The 16,477-nt window shown below is 33.6% G+C and overlaps 2 protein-coding genes across 3 annotated transcripts; both read right to left on the reverse strand.

The window, feature by feature from the left end:
* Positions 1–462: 462 nt before the first annotated feature.
* On the reverse strand, positions 463–9,074 carry LOC125857580 (uncharacterized). 2 transcript variants are annotated; one of them, XM_049537190.1, is made up of 12 exons: positions 8,701–9,068; positions 8,489–8,617; positions 7,706–7,900; positions 7,356–7,403; positions 7,159–7,287; positions 5,923–6,047; positions 4,296–4,406; positions 3,967–4,075; positions 3,751–3,869; positions 2,531–2,684; positions 1,100–1,244; positions 463–760 (listed from the first exon to the last, which is right to left on the reverse strand). In XM_049537190.1, exons 1-12 carry the CDS (start codon positions 8,815–8,817, stop codon positions 702–704), a joined length of 1,440 nt encoding a protein of 479 aa, XP_049393147.1. In that variant the 5' UTR covers positions 8,818–9,068; the 3' UTR covers positions 463–701. The 2 variants fall into 2 exon arrangements, with proteins under 2 accessions (XP_049393147.1, XP_049393148.1); XM_049537191.1 differs by lacking the exons at positions 463–760; positions 1,100–1,244; positions 2,531–2,684 and adding an exon at positions 3,480–3,621 and having other exon boundaries at positions 8,701–9,074.
* A 2,173-nt stretch (positions 9,075–11,247) lies between these two features.
* On the reverse strand, positions 11,248–15,612 carry LOC125857590 (30S ribosomal protein S21, chloroplastic-like). Its single transcript, XM_049537202.1, has 2 exons — positions 15,144–15,612; positions 11,248–11,749 (listed from the first exon to the last, which is right to left on the reverse strand). The coding sequence occupies exons 1-2, from the start codon at positions 15,569–15,571 to the stop codon at positions 11,629–11,631; spliced, it is 549 nt and encodes a 182-aa protein (XP_049393159.1). The 5' UTR covers positions 15,572–15,612; the 3' UTR covers positions 11,248–11,628.
* Between the last annotated feature and the right edge of the window lie 865 nt (positions 15,613–16,477).

A 16,477-nucleotide genomic window follows, 5' to 3' on the forward strand; every position in this document is an offset into this window, starting at 1 on the left:
GTGGGGTTTGGGGAGGATAGAGTGTACAACACCTTACCCCTTCCTAGACCCTTGTGGAGGTAAGGGTGTTGTTTCAGAAAGACTCTCAACTCGAGTAACGCATATCAAAGAAGATTTAAAAGGAGAAAACAGAAGTCTAAAGGAAAGAAAAACATTAAAAACGAAAAAGAATAAATGCACAACACTAAGCAAACTCTATACTCCATTTCAGAAGCAGTAGAGAAGTCACAAGGAAGAAAATCTCATAACAGTTTATCCCAGTGGATTCGCGCTAATACAAGCAAAATCATTGTTCAAGCCTAAACCTAAGATGCATGAGCAAGAATGCTAGAAAAAGAATTTGGAGAAACACAAAACTCTCCTCCTATTGCTCACCTACTGGCGAAGTTTCTTTCCCCTTCAATCACAGCCCAGTTTGTTGGTCCCAAAAAAAATCAAGACACAACCTAACAACTGCTTGAATAAGACTACTGATGGTAGTCAATGATTTTTTGAGCATAACTAACTGCTTGTAGACTGTAGTCAATGTTACTGACAATACTTTCTTTCTATGCCAATACAACTCGCAAAAGGAAAATTTTTATAATTGAATTATCCATAACAAGGATGGAGCTAAGGGAATCAATTATGATTATGACAAATTACAAAAGTTACCATGTTTTCAGGTAGGCTCATACTGATCATTTCCCTACACCAAACACTTATCTCCAAAATCTTCTTCTAGAAGTTCCACGTCTATGTATTTGCTTCAGATCTTTAGCTGCAAGTAATGAGCAAATCAGAGAAGGACTAATTAGCAACATAAAATCATACCATCAGATTAAAGAAAAATGGTCTACTTGGTAAGGGAAGAAAGTGCAGACATAAATTGCTATATGCAGCAGAGCATCTCGAGCAAGAAACCAAAAAAAAAAAAAAAAAACTAGAAATGTAACATTATTCTGGATCACAAATTAGCAGAGAACTAATTATTCGGGACAGACAGACCAGTTAATGTCCACTTCTTTTCCAGGCCCACCAAGTCTAATGACAAAAACAGGGAAAGCCCTTTGGTATGGATTAGTATGTTTGAAAGAGATATTGCTATAACTGAAGATACCTGCAAGTCTTCCTGCAACATACAGAACTTCTTCAGCAATGGGTCTCCACTGCTCAGCACATGAAAAATTAATTCCCAGACCAACACTAAGTCCTCTCAGGATGTGCACTGTACGGAGAACAGAAAACAGTTCCTCTGGAAAAGCCTATCATCAAAACAAACAATTTTCAGAATTGTTTTACAGTATATGCATATTTAATTCGCCAACTGGTTCAACTGGCAACTGTTATCACCATGTGACTGAAGGAAAACTAATGTTGTTAACTGCCAATATACTATTGTTTCCAAAGGTGGGGACTTATGGTTAAACAATAGGAAATCTACTGAAGTTTACTAGGTGAAAGACATTATCTGTGGTTTTGGAATATCACAAGTAAAATTATGGACTGGGATCTTGACTGCAGCAATTTTAAAATTTATCAAGCAAAGAATAACGTTCTTAAGAGGTTGACGGACGAAATACTGAGCACAGATCAGGGCGGCATCAATATATCTTGAGTTGTGAGATCCAGAAAAGCAAGTGAAATCTATATTCTTTTCAGACCATTGTGAATTCCTGTAACATGAGGAATACATCATTGGTGCTATTCCTTCGCAGTTATAATCCAATTGTATACCACCAAGACATTTATGCTTAAGGGATATCCAGACAACATTACATCATTTAAGGCAATGTAATAAGTAATACGAGAGTATGAGCTATAGGATTCATTCTTCACGCAAGTTTTTCAGGGATTGATAGGAAATGGGAAAGTGAACATAGTTGAAGCCCTATGAAATTTGGCAGAAAATATGTATCAGAAAAGGAATTAACCATTTTATCACTCTCATACTATGTTTCGCGAAATATTAAAAATAAATTGGCCACATGATGAATACATGGCTGATGCACTTATAAAAAGTATTTGATGCTGCACACAAGTATCAACATTCATCTCTAAATTATCTACTTCTAAAGTTCTATTTCCAGGATAGCGCTCAGCACAAGGATCCATCGGTTCATAGAATTGGGATAGGAAAGATATCAAATCCAAGGATTGGATTTGAAGAAGCGCGTATAATTATTCCAAATGAATACTAAGCAAGTTTAGTAAATCATGGGCTTTTGAACCATAAAGTCCTTTTGCTGCACAGACAATCTATGAAACTGTTATATTCTAAATCCTTACATTGGAATCTTGTACCAAAAGCATCCTCTAGATACAACTCCAAATTTCTAAATGCAACAAAATGACTTCCCCACCTTCCCAACCCAAAAGAAACAGAGAAGCAACACAAAAAGAACGGACACAAAACATTATGTACAAATTAGGTATTTAGGTCCTAATAGTAACTTGTGTAATAAGATGCCATCCATTCAATTTGCTCAACTAGTAGACCCAACTCTCAGTGTAGCTATATACTTTTTACCTAAGGAGCTTAAAGACATACCTTAACAGCAATCTTTTTTATTGAAGATTCTTCAGCGAAAGGTTGCAGCATCGTAACTCCAGGCGGTAATTTTGTGTCAAACATTGTTTGCGCCAGCCTAAGCAATTCATTCTGTTCATCCTCGCAATTGCTCAAGGTCTCAATACCAAGATCCCTAGGATATAAAGAGTACATATTACCAAGTACAACAATAAAATTGAAATAGATTGCTGCAAGTCTGCAGTTCTGTCGTTTACGCATTAGATCAGATTGAGCCGAGTCATAAAGAGTGCAGTTTACAAAAAAATCAACCACTAGTTCTAGTTCAATGGTGATGAGCCTATGAAGTATGTCCAGGGATATATATATTTTCAGATGAAGTAAGATGTTTCATAGTGGGATTTCACTGGGTATGTTGTTGTTGAAGTAAGATGTTTCATAGATGGCATCAAGATGTTCCATAGATGCAAAGATACAAAAATAGACAATATAACTATTAGCTCCATTACAAAATGTTCCATTCTAACCAGGGAGCTAATGAAAAGAAGCAAAAATGTGGCCCAAGTTAAGGAAACTAAGAAAGTGAATTGATAAAATCTAGATATGAACCAACATTATGTACAGGGGTTAGGTTGCTCCAACTAACTAGGTACAGTAGAAGGTGTTTCTAATGAGAGATGATTCACAATCATAGTTGCAAAGAGCATGAATACATTTTCTCTTAACAAAAATATGACCAGGTCTGCCATCTTATAGTTAATAATAAGATATGTAGCAGTACTCTGGCAGTCTCTTATCCTAGATTTCTATTACTACTTGTTATTTCCTGTGCTTCAGTTATCCCATTATTTGGTTGTTGTTATTATTCCTTGTTTGCTAAAGGCTATGTAATGATTTCCCTATTATTTGATATGCCCTCTTTACTTCTGTATTTTCCTTTTCAAACTGCTTTGATTTGCATTACTTGAGCCGAGAGTCTTCCGGAAACAGCCTCTCTACCTCCACGAGGTAAGTGGGTAAGGTCTACTTACACTCTCCCCTTCCCTCCCCAGACCCCACCTGTGGATTGCAGTGGGTATGTTTTTACCGCTGCTGTCACTGATGCATAACAACTGTCAAAGAACCATGCTAGAGTAACAGACACCACACAAATTCTCTTTTGCTGTGAAAGCAGAAAGAGGAAATATATATAATTATATATATTTATTTACAAGAAGAGCTTTCAGGGTAAATTACTGCACCTGTAGCTCTCTGATGCCCTTAATGGGTCGTTATCGGCAATTGCAAGAACCAACCTAGCATATCCAAGCCTCAGTTCATCAGGTAGATCCTTCACTTGCCCATAATCAAGCAATGCAACCTAAAAGGAATAATGTAAATAACAATCTCCGTTGTATATTAATTGCGAGAATGATGACTTGTAAATGCTTAGTTTAGGTATTCCAATGTACACTTGCCTCAGAGCCTTTACAGATCAGAATGTTACCCGGATGAGGATCTGCATGGAAGAAACTACTCTTGAGTATCATTTGTCCATAAGCAAGTGACAGATTTTTAAGGATGTTCCTGCATTTTCAGAATATAAAAAAGGGACCTTCACTATAACATTTTCAGAAAAGGGAACATACCAGAGTTCCACATGGATTCAAATATATACAGACATGAAAAATGACCACTTCAAGGGGAACAGAGGCGGAAGACTTTCTATACATCATGGAAAGGATCTATCCATGAAGCAAGAAGGCAAGTTCAGAACAACATGTTTTATGATAATTCAGAGAGTTACATTTTTGCAGCTGCCGCTAACTTGCCATCAGGATGTATGCCTCTCTTTTCCATTTCATCTCCTAGCTTCAAAATGGGTATGCCGTCAATGTATTCCATCACTAGAACCCTCCTAGTAGCAGCATGAAGACAGTGATTGCTCAGGTGGATGAATATAGGGAGAATAGCAACAGAAATACACCAAAATTCATGCAAGCAATAGTTATTCCAATCATTGTAAACCAACCAACTAAAATAAGCCCGAAAAATCAAACAAATGCAGAGAAGATAAATAAATGATACAATAAGTGGAACTTATGGAGCTGCATGGACAAGCATATGGAAATGCTCCTTTGACATCTTTAGAAGTAGATATAAGGGGTAGATGTAGAATTCTTGGACTAAACATACAACACAAAAGGTAACCTTAAGTGGTGAATTACATAACTTTGAGTTTCAAGGTGACTGCTACAGGATCTAATTCTGCAACAGATAGGCCAAGCACAAGCTTTTTTTACTGGTTCTTTCAAAAGTATTTCATGTCGTCACTCCACCTATCCTTTACTATTTGCTAACTATTACCCTTTATATAGAACTAATCTTGTGCAAACACCCTGCATCCACTCCCATATAATCTGATATGTTGAAGACATACTTAAGCAAATAAAGTGTGCTCTCTCTGACAACTTAAGCTTTTAGATGAGAGATCATACACTTCAAACAGAATCTCCATGCTCTTGGCCATGAAAGATTTAATTGACCTTTGTGATAACTATCCTTATATATGAAAGATACTAAAATACATATCCACATTATCCAATCAATACATCAAATATGCTTTCTAAAAGAAAAACATCATACCACTTGTTAGATTCTTCATATTTGGTTAAATTACCCCGAACCAAACTTATCTGAAGAATGTATGACATTAAGAACAATATAGAATGACTGAGGCTAGGGAAAATAGACTTGTTATGCAATCATTCAAATGAACTGATCCCAGTAGAAAAATCTTGCAACAGCGATGTTGAATGAAGCTTACATTCAAGTCCCATTGCATGTGGACTTTAGTAGACTACACAAGTATCACCCGGTGTATGAGGGTTAATTCCATGAATAGGTTTTTTTTTATAAGGTCATGAAGAGGCTGTGAAAAGAATATTCCTTTCAGGAAAAATCAGGATGGTAGAAAATATGATCACAATCCACGACCCATGCAAACAAAGATTTGATGTCTTGCGGAGTAAAATGAAATACATAAACCCAGTATCAGGAAGACTATAAAGCTCATAATAAAGCTTGTATGAAACAAACTGCAAACTACAAAGTGATCCACATGTATCAAAAACTGTGTTACATATAAAAGTGCATCCAGAAAGAACTGAAGAAAAGCCTTATGTAAGGACTTGAAATGTACGTACTATAGAATGAGAATTGCAGTGGAGAAACTAGTTAACTTTTGTTCGACACTTAGTCAAGTCATAACAAAGTTAAACACTTACCAGTTAAAGAAAAAGTCTTAATAAGGCTAAGAACAGTAATAGAAACACAAGGTAATTGAAATCACCAAAATAGGAGCTAAAGCTACTAGTCTCATCTTAGTTCACTATGCAACTCAGACAAAGCAATTTTTCTTCACCTGAGCATACCTGCTGACCATGTCTCGTATCACACAAGGTACCCGAACAGGGGACTTTTTGTTGTTCTGGCAAAGGAAATGCTGAATTCTTGCCATAGCTTCAGCTTCCCTCACAAAGTCGAATTCGTAGCTAATCTTGAATGAACATGTTTAAACCAGATTACTTCAAAGATGCAAAAGTTCAAAAAAATTGATCTACTAGATTCACTCAATCAAGTAATAATATCCAAGTGGGAGGAAGTCAACTAACTGCATGCAAATACCAACAAATTCAATTGGTGATATTTGCTGATCTTGAAATATTTAGAGTCTCACGGACATACAATAGTCCCACATCAAACATCAGAGTCTAGAGAAGTCACGTACCAGTTAGAAAGTAAAACCGAACAAATCAAAGATTGTATACCATCTCCTAAGTAATACTCCTATCATTTTTGCAGAGTAAAACTCAAAAACAGTATTTCATAGGGGGAAGGAAACAACAATGGAAGCCCTACAAGAAATTAGAAACTGCTCCCAAGAGAATTGCAAAATGCGAAGGCGAAGCAAAAAGAAACAAGGAGGCTAAGGAATTCTATCACAGGACAAAAAGGTGGATGGGGGATTGGGAATCACTCAGCATGTACAATTAAGTTCAAGATCCATAATTAATACTAACATTAAAAATATTAGCTAATTCAACTTATGGAAGAAAAACAACTAGTGTTATGTGGTACAACAACTATTCTTTCATCTTTCAACAATGAAAATCTAATGAGCATTGACATAGATTGAATGGGATAATAAATTGATTGCTCTCATAGGCACTTAAGAACTAAAATAGACTGATTTAACGACTGAAAGAAAAATGAGCATGGAAGTGTAAGGTGTACTAGGTCAACAGACAATCAAATTAGAAAACTGGACTTCATAAATATTTTGCTTCAAGCAGTTGAGATATGGCATAACATTCTCTGGAAGAACTTTAATTATAGCATTACAGAGCATCACCCATAACACAATAGACTTGTTAAGTCCAAAGGATCTGACATAATCATTGGAAAGATCAAGAATCATTCCCAGTTTTATTTTCCTTCCCTTTCCTGGAAGCGAAACAATTATAATTAGGCGCTCCACTGGGAGAAGCTCAGCATATAGCAAACATCAAAGCAAGAAAACATCGAAGAGGAATAAGGATATGAAAAAGGAAAGAAAATGAAATGTCTAATAGTACAAGGCATATTGCAAATTCATGAATGTTTTGCACCTGTTTCTCCATTTCCTTGGTAACGGAGAACAGATCAAACTTGACATCTGTCTTTTGAATATATAACGCAAAGGCTTGCAAGTTGCGGATATCAGTCATCATCAATTCCTGAACTCCAGGATGTTGGACCTATAGTTTTACGACAATTAGAACCTCATAATTACACCATTATTGCAAAATGACACTCAAATTATTACCTTGACGACAACATCATTCTTGTCACCTTTGAGTCTTGCTCGATGAACCTGAAAAAGGCATACATAAATATTAAAAAGAACTTAGGCAGCAAGTCTTAAACTAAAGAAATGACAAGGTAATGTTTTAGATTTGAACATGAATTAAATACTATGATTAAATCCATAAATTTCCTTCTTATTAGTTTGAGCTTAAAGAAATGAAGACTACTCAAATGGGACGCTTAACAGGTCACATAACCAGTTTTCCCAATTTTACATTCTACGATTTCCATCTTTTCTTGCCAACAAAATGTGTCTTTGAGCATTCTATAATTTAGCAAGAACAAGAAAGAGAGTAGAAAAGTAGATACCTGAGCAATTGAAGCAGAGCCTAGTGGATCCTTGTCAAAATATTCAAACAATTCATCAATACTTTGACCCAACTCCTTCTCAAGCACTACCCTAATCACATTGTATGGTGTAGCTGGTGCTTGATCACATAGAGTAACAAGCCTTTTGACCCATGGAGCGGGCGCCAAGTCTGGCTTCCCAACTATTTGGGCAACCTAACATTATTAATCATCATCCAAAAAAACTGAATATTTCCTCAGCAATAAATGGTACTATTATGATACAAAAAAAAAATGTAAAAAAATAACTAAATAAAAATTAAAAACAAAGCAGTTTGATAAAACAGTAACTAGCAAGTGATTAAAAACCCAAAGTAATGTGTAACTTCTGAAGCACAAGGGATGACAATCATGTGATTTCCTCAATAGGATCGGAGCGCCCCCTAGATTAGTACTCCATGTCTTTCAATTTGTTTGTCTTACTTTACTTTTTAGTCAGTTTCAAAAAAAATGTTTTTTTTCTCTTTTTGGCAACTCTTTTAACTCTAACTTTCCACCTGGCATGTTTAGACCAGAAGATTAAAATGCATTTTGGTACATTCTACCTATCTTTAATTTAAAACCACAAAATTTAAAAAGGTTTCTTCACTTCCTAAATTACTTGTCAAGTCAAAACCATACAAATAAATTGAAACCTGAGAGTACTTGTTAAACCAAATTTAGATCAAACTATAACAGTTCAAGGTTTAGAAATTTGAAATAAATAACAATGAAACCAAATCCATTATAGACAAACAGAAGTACCTTTAGGAAAAACCCACCAAGCTCAGAACACATGCTATATATCTTGTCAGCAGCAACCTCGTGCTGCTTCTCCCACATCACCTCCTGTTTCTTCACATCCTTCTCCAGACTTGCTCTTACCTGAAATACCTACAAAAGAACCCCAAACATAAATTTAATCGAACTACTCAATAGAGAGTGGATACAGAGTGAAAAGAGGAAAAAGGGGTTACTTTATAACCAGTATAAATATCAGCAGCGCGAACCCAGAACTGAAAAGACCGTTGCCAAGGTCGGAGCTGAGTAGACACCTTTTCTTGAAATTCTTTGAGATCAAAATGGAAAAGCATGGCGATATTACTCAACTTGATACCAAAGACTCAAATTTTTTTTCTGCCAACTGATTAGTTATTGCAAATGGGTGTCTGAAAAGATGAATTTTTGGGCATTTGTATTGCTCAAAAGGTCTCAATTACTTGCATGGCTTGGGTTGAAGCTTAATTTGTATCTCTCTAATGGCTAATTTGGAAAATGGAGTTGGTACACTGATGAGTAATTCTATCTATAGACCGTAGGCAAGAATGCGGAGAAAATGTTCAGAGTTAGCGCCGCAGAATTCGAGAAATGGGGTCTCCGCAGGCGAATGCCACAAATATATTTTTGAAAATGGACATTTAGACCCATTTGGATCCGCTTAAAAAAAACAATTTTTAAGTTAAAAATTAAAAATCAAACTGAGATGACTTTTAAGTAAAAAAATAAATAAAAAATAGGGGAGATTTATTTTTGGTTTTTGACTTATTTTAAGTCATTTTTTTACCTTGCCAAACACTTTTCAACTTATTTTAAGTCATCTTTTACTCTACTTATTTTAAATTATTTTTTATATTTGTCAAAAACTGACTTAAGTCAATCCAAACATCCTCTTAATTTCCTCTAGATTCTTTGACTTTAATGCCACTAAAAAATGATTGTCCAGGTCACTGAGGGATAATTTTTTGTGTCTATTTTACCGCTATTGAATAGAGAGACTACTAGGCAACATTTATAATAATCTACAAGGCTAAGTTTTTTCTTGGATTTAACTCATTTATGTTATATTATATATATAAATAATATGTAATATATTAAATACTTCTCCATTATATTCTTTTTATTTTTAGTGTAATTAAAAAATTATTTTATTTTATTTTTTAATAACTCTTTACTTTCAACTTTCTACGCAATATATTTTAAATCATAAAACTAAAAAAAATTATTTGATAAATTTTACACATCTTTAATTTAAAATTATAAGATAAAAAGTCCTTATTCTTTTAAAACTCTAGTCAAGTTAAAATCAAATAAAAAATTGAAACGAAGGACGTAGCTTTTACAACTTTTAAAAGTATATCCAAACACATGATATTGTTACAATTTGGTGCAAAAACAATTGATTGTGCTTGTCCCTTCATCATCAAAGAGATACTTTGAGTCAGAAGTAAAGGATACCTTCAATTAAAATATGACTTGATTATAGAAAGTACTAATTTATTCTCTATTTTATATTAACTGAGATGAATTTTTGGAGTTTTTTTTATTATTCAACATAATAAAATTGTTCAAATTTCAAGATTGACATTTGAAACTTTTTTCATACTTATGTTTCCTTTAGTGAAGTTTGATATTTTTTAGGAGATAAATAGCACTAGTTATAAGGTTATATTGATGATTTCACAAAGGACAATCGTGGAAAATATAATTTAAATTATGTCCTTAAATATTATTATTAATAAATATGTGTTGCCTCACAAATTCAATTAATATGAAATAGAGAGAGTATAATATAACAAATATTTCTTTCGCTAACGTTATATTCAACACAATTTTTACGTATTTCATGAAATATTTATTATTTTTCACCAACATAAATACCTAAATTAAGCATTTAATTTCATTTTTTTTTCTTTCCAAAGAGAATATTGTTGAGAAATAGGGGTAAAATAGTGACGGAAAACAAAATTAATCATCAATATGCTAAGTAAAGATTCCCTCTCATCCAATAAGAGACTTTTCATTTTAGACAGATTGACCAGAATGCCCTCACACATAATAAAATATATATAAAGAAAGAATAGTAAAGGATCTATCATCTATCTTATAGGATTGGGCATTATGAGGAAAAAATCATACACAATTTGGTAGACCTAAAATTTGTAGACTTAAATGTGTAAGAAATTGGCCCCACTAAATTGTGAGTTAAAAAGAAGTTATATATATTTAACGTCATATGTTTGAGGCATGTAATAACTCTATCACGTTGGATCGATTAATTTTTTTTTTAAAAAAAAATATTTATTCTAATAAAATAAGTCACTTGGTAATGAGTAAAATGACTTTCTTAGTGGGTGAAATTCTATATTGATTGCATCCTTTCACCCTTCAATATTACACATTTCATCTTCACCTCCACCACTGTAGCCCCTAACTCCTATCTCATTTACATATCAAACACAAATAAGTAGCCCCCTAACTCCTACCTCAAGGTTTTACGTATCAAACACAAATAAGTGAATTGTCTAATTACTTTTCTTCTAAAGTTATACATATGTATTTGTCTATTTTAATTTTCCTCTTATTGAAATGATAATAACTTGTGGTAATCAAACATATACAACCAACCTTGTAGTTACTTTCTTGTAGAGAAAATTATTAATTTATATAAGAATAAGAGGTCATTTTCTTGTTTCAGATTTACAGGTTAACTCAATAGGGTGGAAAAGGGGTGAAAGGCCCACATGGATAGACAGTCTCAATCCCAAGATTAGTTGCAGCAACAAATGAGTGGCAGAAATTGAACAACAAATGTTGGGGTTCACCCAATATCCTCTTAGGAACCATCACCACATATTGCAAAATCAGCACCAAAATCTAAAATCAGATGTACAGCAACCTTCCATTGATCTTTAATAAGTATGAACTTGGAGAAACATTAGGGAAACCCTTATGCCAAAACTAGTGTTTTCTACGACAATATACTCGTGTTGACTCACACAAAACATCAAATTGCAGATATAGCCAGGTAAGCAAAATAAGCGAGAATATGCAGCAGCTCGTTGTACTTGAGGAAAAACTGATATATGAAACCTTGTTCTTAGACCATTTGGTTTTCACATGGCTGGTTAAGGTCTTGTATAGGGTGATTCTACGTCGATGAGGTCCCACTTATCTTCATCAGATTTATAACCCTCATCCTTCAAAGTTTCCTGTGTATCCCCTAGTGGAGCTTTTGGCTGAGGCCTTCTGCAGATACAAAGGAAGAGCTTGGTTAGCCATCATTAACAATTGTTAGTCCGGTATCCATGCGATTCATTAAGACCTAACACTTAAAATAAACTATCAAAAATGAAGGCAAAAGTTAGCAAGAACAACCACAATAACTCAAGTGGTCAAGATCTGTCATCTGACTGAAGTAAAATATAGGTTGCTATTCCCAAGAGGTTCATTTAATATAACACTCCTGGCCACCCTCAGATGGGCATACTCTCACACTCCATCTATTACTTCCCAAGATTAATATGACAAAAGGCAACCCATCTTTTGTTGACCGCAAATTCAGCAAAAACATCCATATCACTTTAGGATAGGATAAATAAACCAGTATATTTTGGATAGGAAGGAAGCCAACACAGTCACAAACCTAAACCTACCCAAGAACCAGAAAACCTTGCGATCCAGCAGTTGATAGTAAAGAGGAGGGAAATCAAATAAGACTAGATATAATTATGCACCAAGGTCAATGTGCAACCACAAATGCAAGTTCAGTTATATATATAGCTCAAAATATTAGGTTCCCTTCTTCATCATTCTAATTCCCTCCAATACCCCATTTTTAAAGTTTTGTCCATGCAGTCTGTTTCCAGGTGAAAGGTACCACACTACCACTAGTGTCTGCCTCTGCTACTTTTGCAACAAGAGTTCCAACATCTTCGAATTTATTTCCACTGAATATGACGAAAGAAGTAACTATTGTATATAATAATTTCAACCAACAAAAAGAAAGCTAAATTGGAGGGTAGGAGATGTTTTGCACACCCATAGAGTCCGAGCAACATAGCATGCAGGAATAGAAGTGTTCAAAAATGCTAATCACATTTTCAATATTAACTGAAAAGACCTTCCTTTAGAAGTCTACTCTACATGCTGGCTACATCAATATGTTCCTTTGTTCTTAATGATGAAAAAAATATCATGCTTCTCCCATCCTGCTTTATGAGATATCAATTGATTGGACATGGAGTTCTCTACTGGTACCTATATGAGATAGATCAAGGAAGGGGAAACAACAAAGATTTCACAAATTGATTTTACCAATTTGACATATTTTTGTACTTCTCGTTCAATGAGAAAATTTGTCAATGGTCGAGTTTTACTGGATCAAAGTTGAGGGACTTGAGAAATTCTCACTTTGGCTCAGTCTGGTCTAAATCCATGAATATTAATACATAAAAGACTATTTTCCATGTAAGCACCATCTATTCTCACAAGCTTCATTGATCAAAACTCTTGCAGGATCTCTAGCAAATATACCTGCTATATATTTGGTAAGCAGTCTACAAACAATGGACTTTCTTTTGTTCTACTTAGACTTAGACATACAAAAAAGAAATGACTTATATTAACCAATTCAGGGCCCGTTTGGCCATAGATTTTTTTGTTCTACTTAGACTTACAAAAAAGAAATGACTTATATTAACCAATTCAGGGCCCGTTTGGCCATAGATTTCCCAAGTAAAACTTGGGAAAAAATTTGGCAAATATTGTTTGTCCATACACTTTCTCATTATTTGGCAAATAACCCAAAGCCAAATCTCATTATTTGGAAAGTTTTAAAAATTTAAATTTAACACCAAACTTTTATCTTTTACAAAAACACTCTATTTATTAACACCAACCAACTCAATTAACTCTCCATCTGCCAACTAACTCAATTAATAAATTTTTCTATTATAAAGAGCATATATGTATGAATTTTCTTTAGATTGATCTTGCTTGCTTGAATTGATCTGTATGAATTTGTTCTCTTGTCTAGGTTTTAAGAGTTATGATAAGAATCTTTTCTCCTTGTGTTTTATTTTATCATTCGACTGGTGCAACGTACATCTTTCATTTTTAGTTAAAGATATGCTTTTAGATTCTGTGCACTCCAAAAAAAATTAAGTTATGCATATGATGTGTTGTCATGTTGATGTTGTATTGTAGAAACGCAAAAAAATAAATAAATCACGTGATTTAGCTGCTGATAAATGGACCGATGTAGAAACATCAATCCTTATAAGTGTCCTGCATGATGATGCGAGGAAGTCTGGATTTAAAGGCTATGCCATCAATGGTCCACGATTGATAGAAGTTAGGAATGAGTTTTTTGAGAAAAATTGAAAATCAAGATAAGTTTGATGATGAAAGTTTGAACTCAATGAATTTTTACGTGAACACCAAAACAGTGATGGAATATTCAGTGAATATGAAAGTGATGATATGGTTGTTGATGAAAATGACGAATAATCGGCTCAGGGTAACATCACTTCATCTTCTCGATCATCTAATTTGCAAATGCAAGTTCATCGAGAAGAGATTGTTCATAGAATGTGGGAAGATTCTATTAAAGAATAGTTTGAACTCTTCTGGAAGAAAAGGCAGAGGTGCTTCAGTGATTGCGATATTTATTTCCTTCTGTTTTCTTCTTCTTTTTCAAATTCATATTAGTTATAGTTTCATTATCATGATTTGTACTAGTCTCTTTTAACAATGCGAATATTTACTGTAATGATGCTTGTTGATTTGTTGCGGAAGTCATGAATCTTGCTAGGTGACATTTTTATTTTACTATGTAATACAAATTTATGGTTAGTTTTGATAGTTTTAAAAACTTGTGGGTATAAATCATATTTCTTAAAAAAATGAAATATGTTTCACAAATACTATGGCCAAACACATGGTGAAATTTCACCCAAATAATATTTGCCAAAAATATTTGAAAATCTATGGCCAAACGCTAGCTCAGTTTTTTGTTTTTGCTCTATGACAACCAACAATGGAATTAGTGCCTCTTATGATGATATGATAATGTGAAAGCATAAGATTTGCCACAAAACTTAGTTTAAAAGGGAAAGCCTAATCTAGAGTCTGGACAAATTTTAAGGGGCTCAGCTACACTATCCCATTCTTCTTTATTCTAACCTCGAAATAACTTTTGCACCAATGAAGATGCTTTATAATTTTGATGTTATACATTGAACTCCTCCATGAAGAAATTACATGAATCACGCAACTTCAAACTTTCAAGCAATACACTAATCGGGAATAGAACCATATTAATAACATGGTACTTATGGTGGAATGCGTACATTTTATCTATCTATTCTCCTAACGGCTTCTTTTTCCTTCTCGGTGTAGTTACTTCATGAAATCTTTAACTGGTTGAACTATGTTTCTTTCTGAAACTAAATCAACACTAATAATATACGGCAAAGATAAGTGGAACTGAGTCAGCTCACAAGCTCAGCGCACCCAATAATGTCATTGTTCTTATGCCACAAAAGGCAAAAGCTGTACCAATTTACGTATCATTCTTTCTAAAATGAGCAAAATCGAGGAATACAACGATAAATGAGAAAAAGGAAAAATCGATACAAACCTTTTGCGGTTTCGTCTGGCAGCATCACGAGACTTCCTTTTCTTCTTTTCCTGAGTAGATTCAAAAAATCTTCGGCGTTTACTCTCTTGGATAACTCCAGCTCTGAAAACCTCCCTGCGGAAGCGGCCGATGAGTTTCTCTTCCGGCTCGTGTTCCCCAGCTATAACCTGAACATTATATGCTGATTTAAAGAAGAGAATATTGGAAAATGAAAGTGAAGGAAACAGGTGAGAGTAATCAGAGCTGTATTTGTCGAGTTTCAGAATTGGAGTTACAGGTAACGATGTAGACGAAATAGATGGAACACATAAAGGTACGGCACTAACAGTACTGATTTGTGCAGTTTTTGGACGGGAATTTGCAGTGTTTTGGTTGTTGGTAGAAGAAAGCGGAGGGTTGAAGAAGGATGATGACAGAAAAAGGGCCATTGATGTAGAACCTTCGGGGGTTTAAGAAGAATGAGGTTTGGGGTTTTACATTGCTAGTCCATTTGATTAGGGCAACTAATTAGTTTAGTTTTGAATTTTGATATAACTACTATTGACTAATTGTGACATACAGATATTCTTCGACGACCGTGGTTCAGTGTACTATTTGGCATATTCAATAATATTTGTTTACTTTATTGCATTGATGAACAATTTTATATTTAATTTTTTAATTTATTTTTATCATTAATTATAAGTATTTTATTATTTTATTATATTCATATAATAAAATTAGAGCAAATTTCACATATAGCAAATATAAAAATCATATTTGTATGTTATAACTATAGTTTATATAATTGCGCTCCATAACAAATTTATGTTTGCCATGGAGCTTTTGATTTGTATATTTCGCTACATACATCTAATTTTATACAAATTGTTCAGTTTTGTATAAATTCATTTATATATTGTAATTTGTATAATAAGATCTGTATTTGTATAATTATAAGTATATATAATGAAAATATATTTATTTGTATTTGCATATACACTTTCTCTCTTTTTATACAAACACAAACACATTTTATATCGAAATGTATAAAATAGCTAATTGTATACCAAATCAAATGGCAAAAAAATAAAATATTTGTTGCGAATTACAAATAAAATAAATTATGGTTATAACATTTAATTTGAATTAATAGTTTGTTATTTCATATAATTTTTCCATAAAATTATCATTCTAATTTCTATCTATAATTTTTAAATAAATGTATAAAATCAATAGTGGACAACTATTATTGAACAAGAAAAGAGTATATAACAAAAATCATATGCACCGAAAAGTACGTACGTAGTATAGTTCTTGGTAAACGTGAAAATTAAATTATAAACGGTCTATAA

This window comes from Solanum stenotomum, chromosome 3 (assembly GCF_019186545.1).
Source record: "Solanum stenotomum isolate F172 chromosome 3, ASM1918654v1, whole genome shotgun sequence".
Classification (NCBI taxonomy): Eukaryota; Viridiplantae; Streptophyta; class Magnoliopsida; order Solanales; family Solanaceae; genus Solanum; species Solanum stenotomum.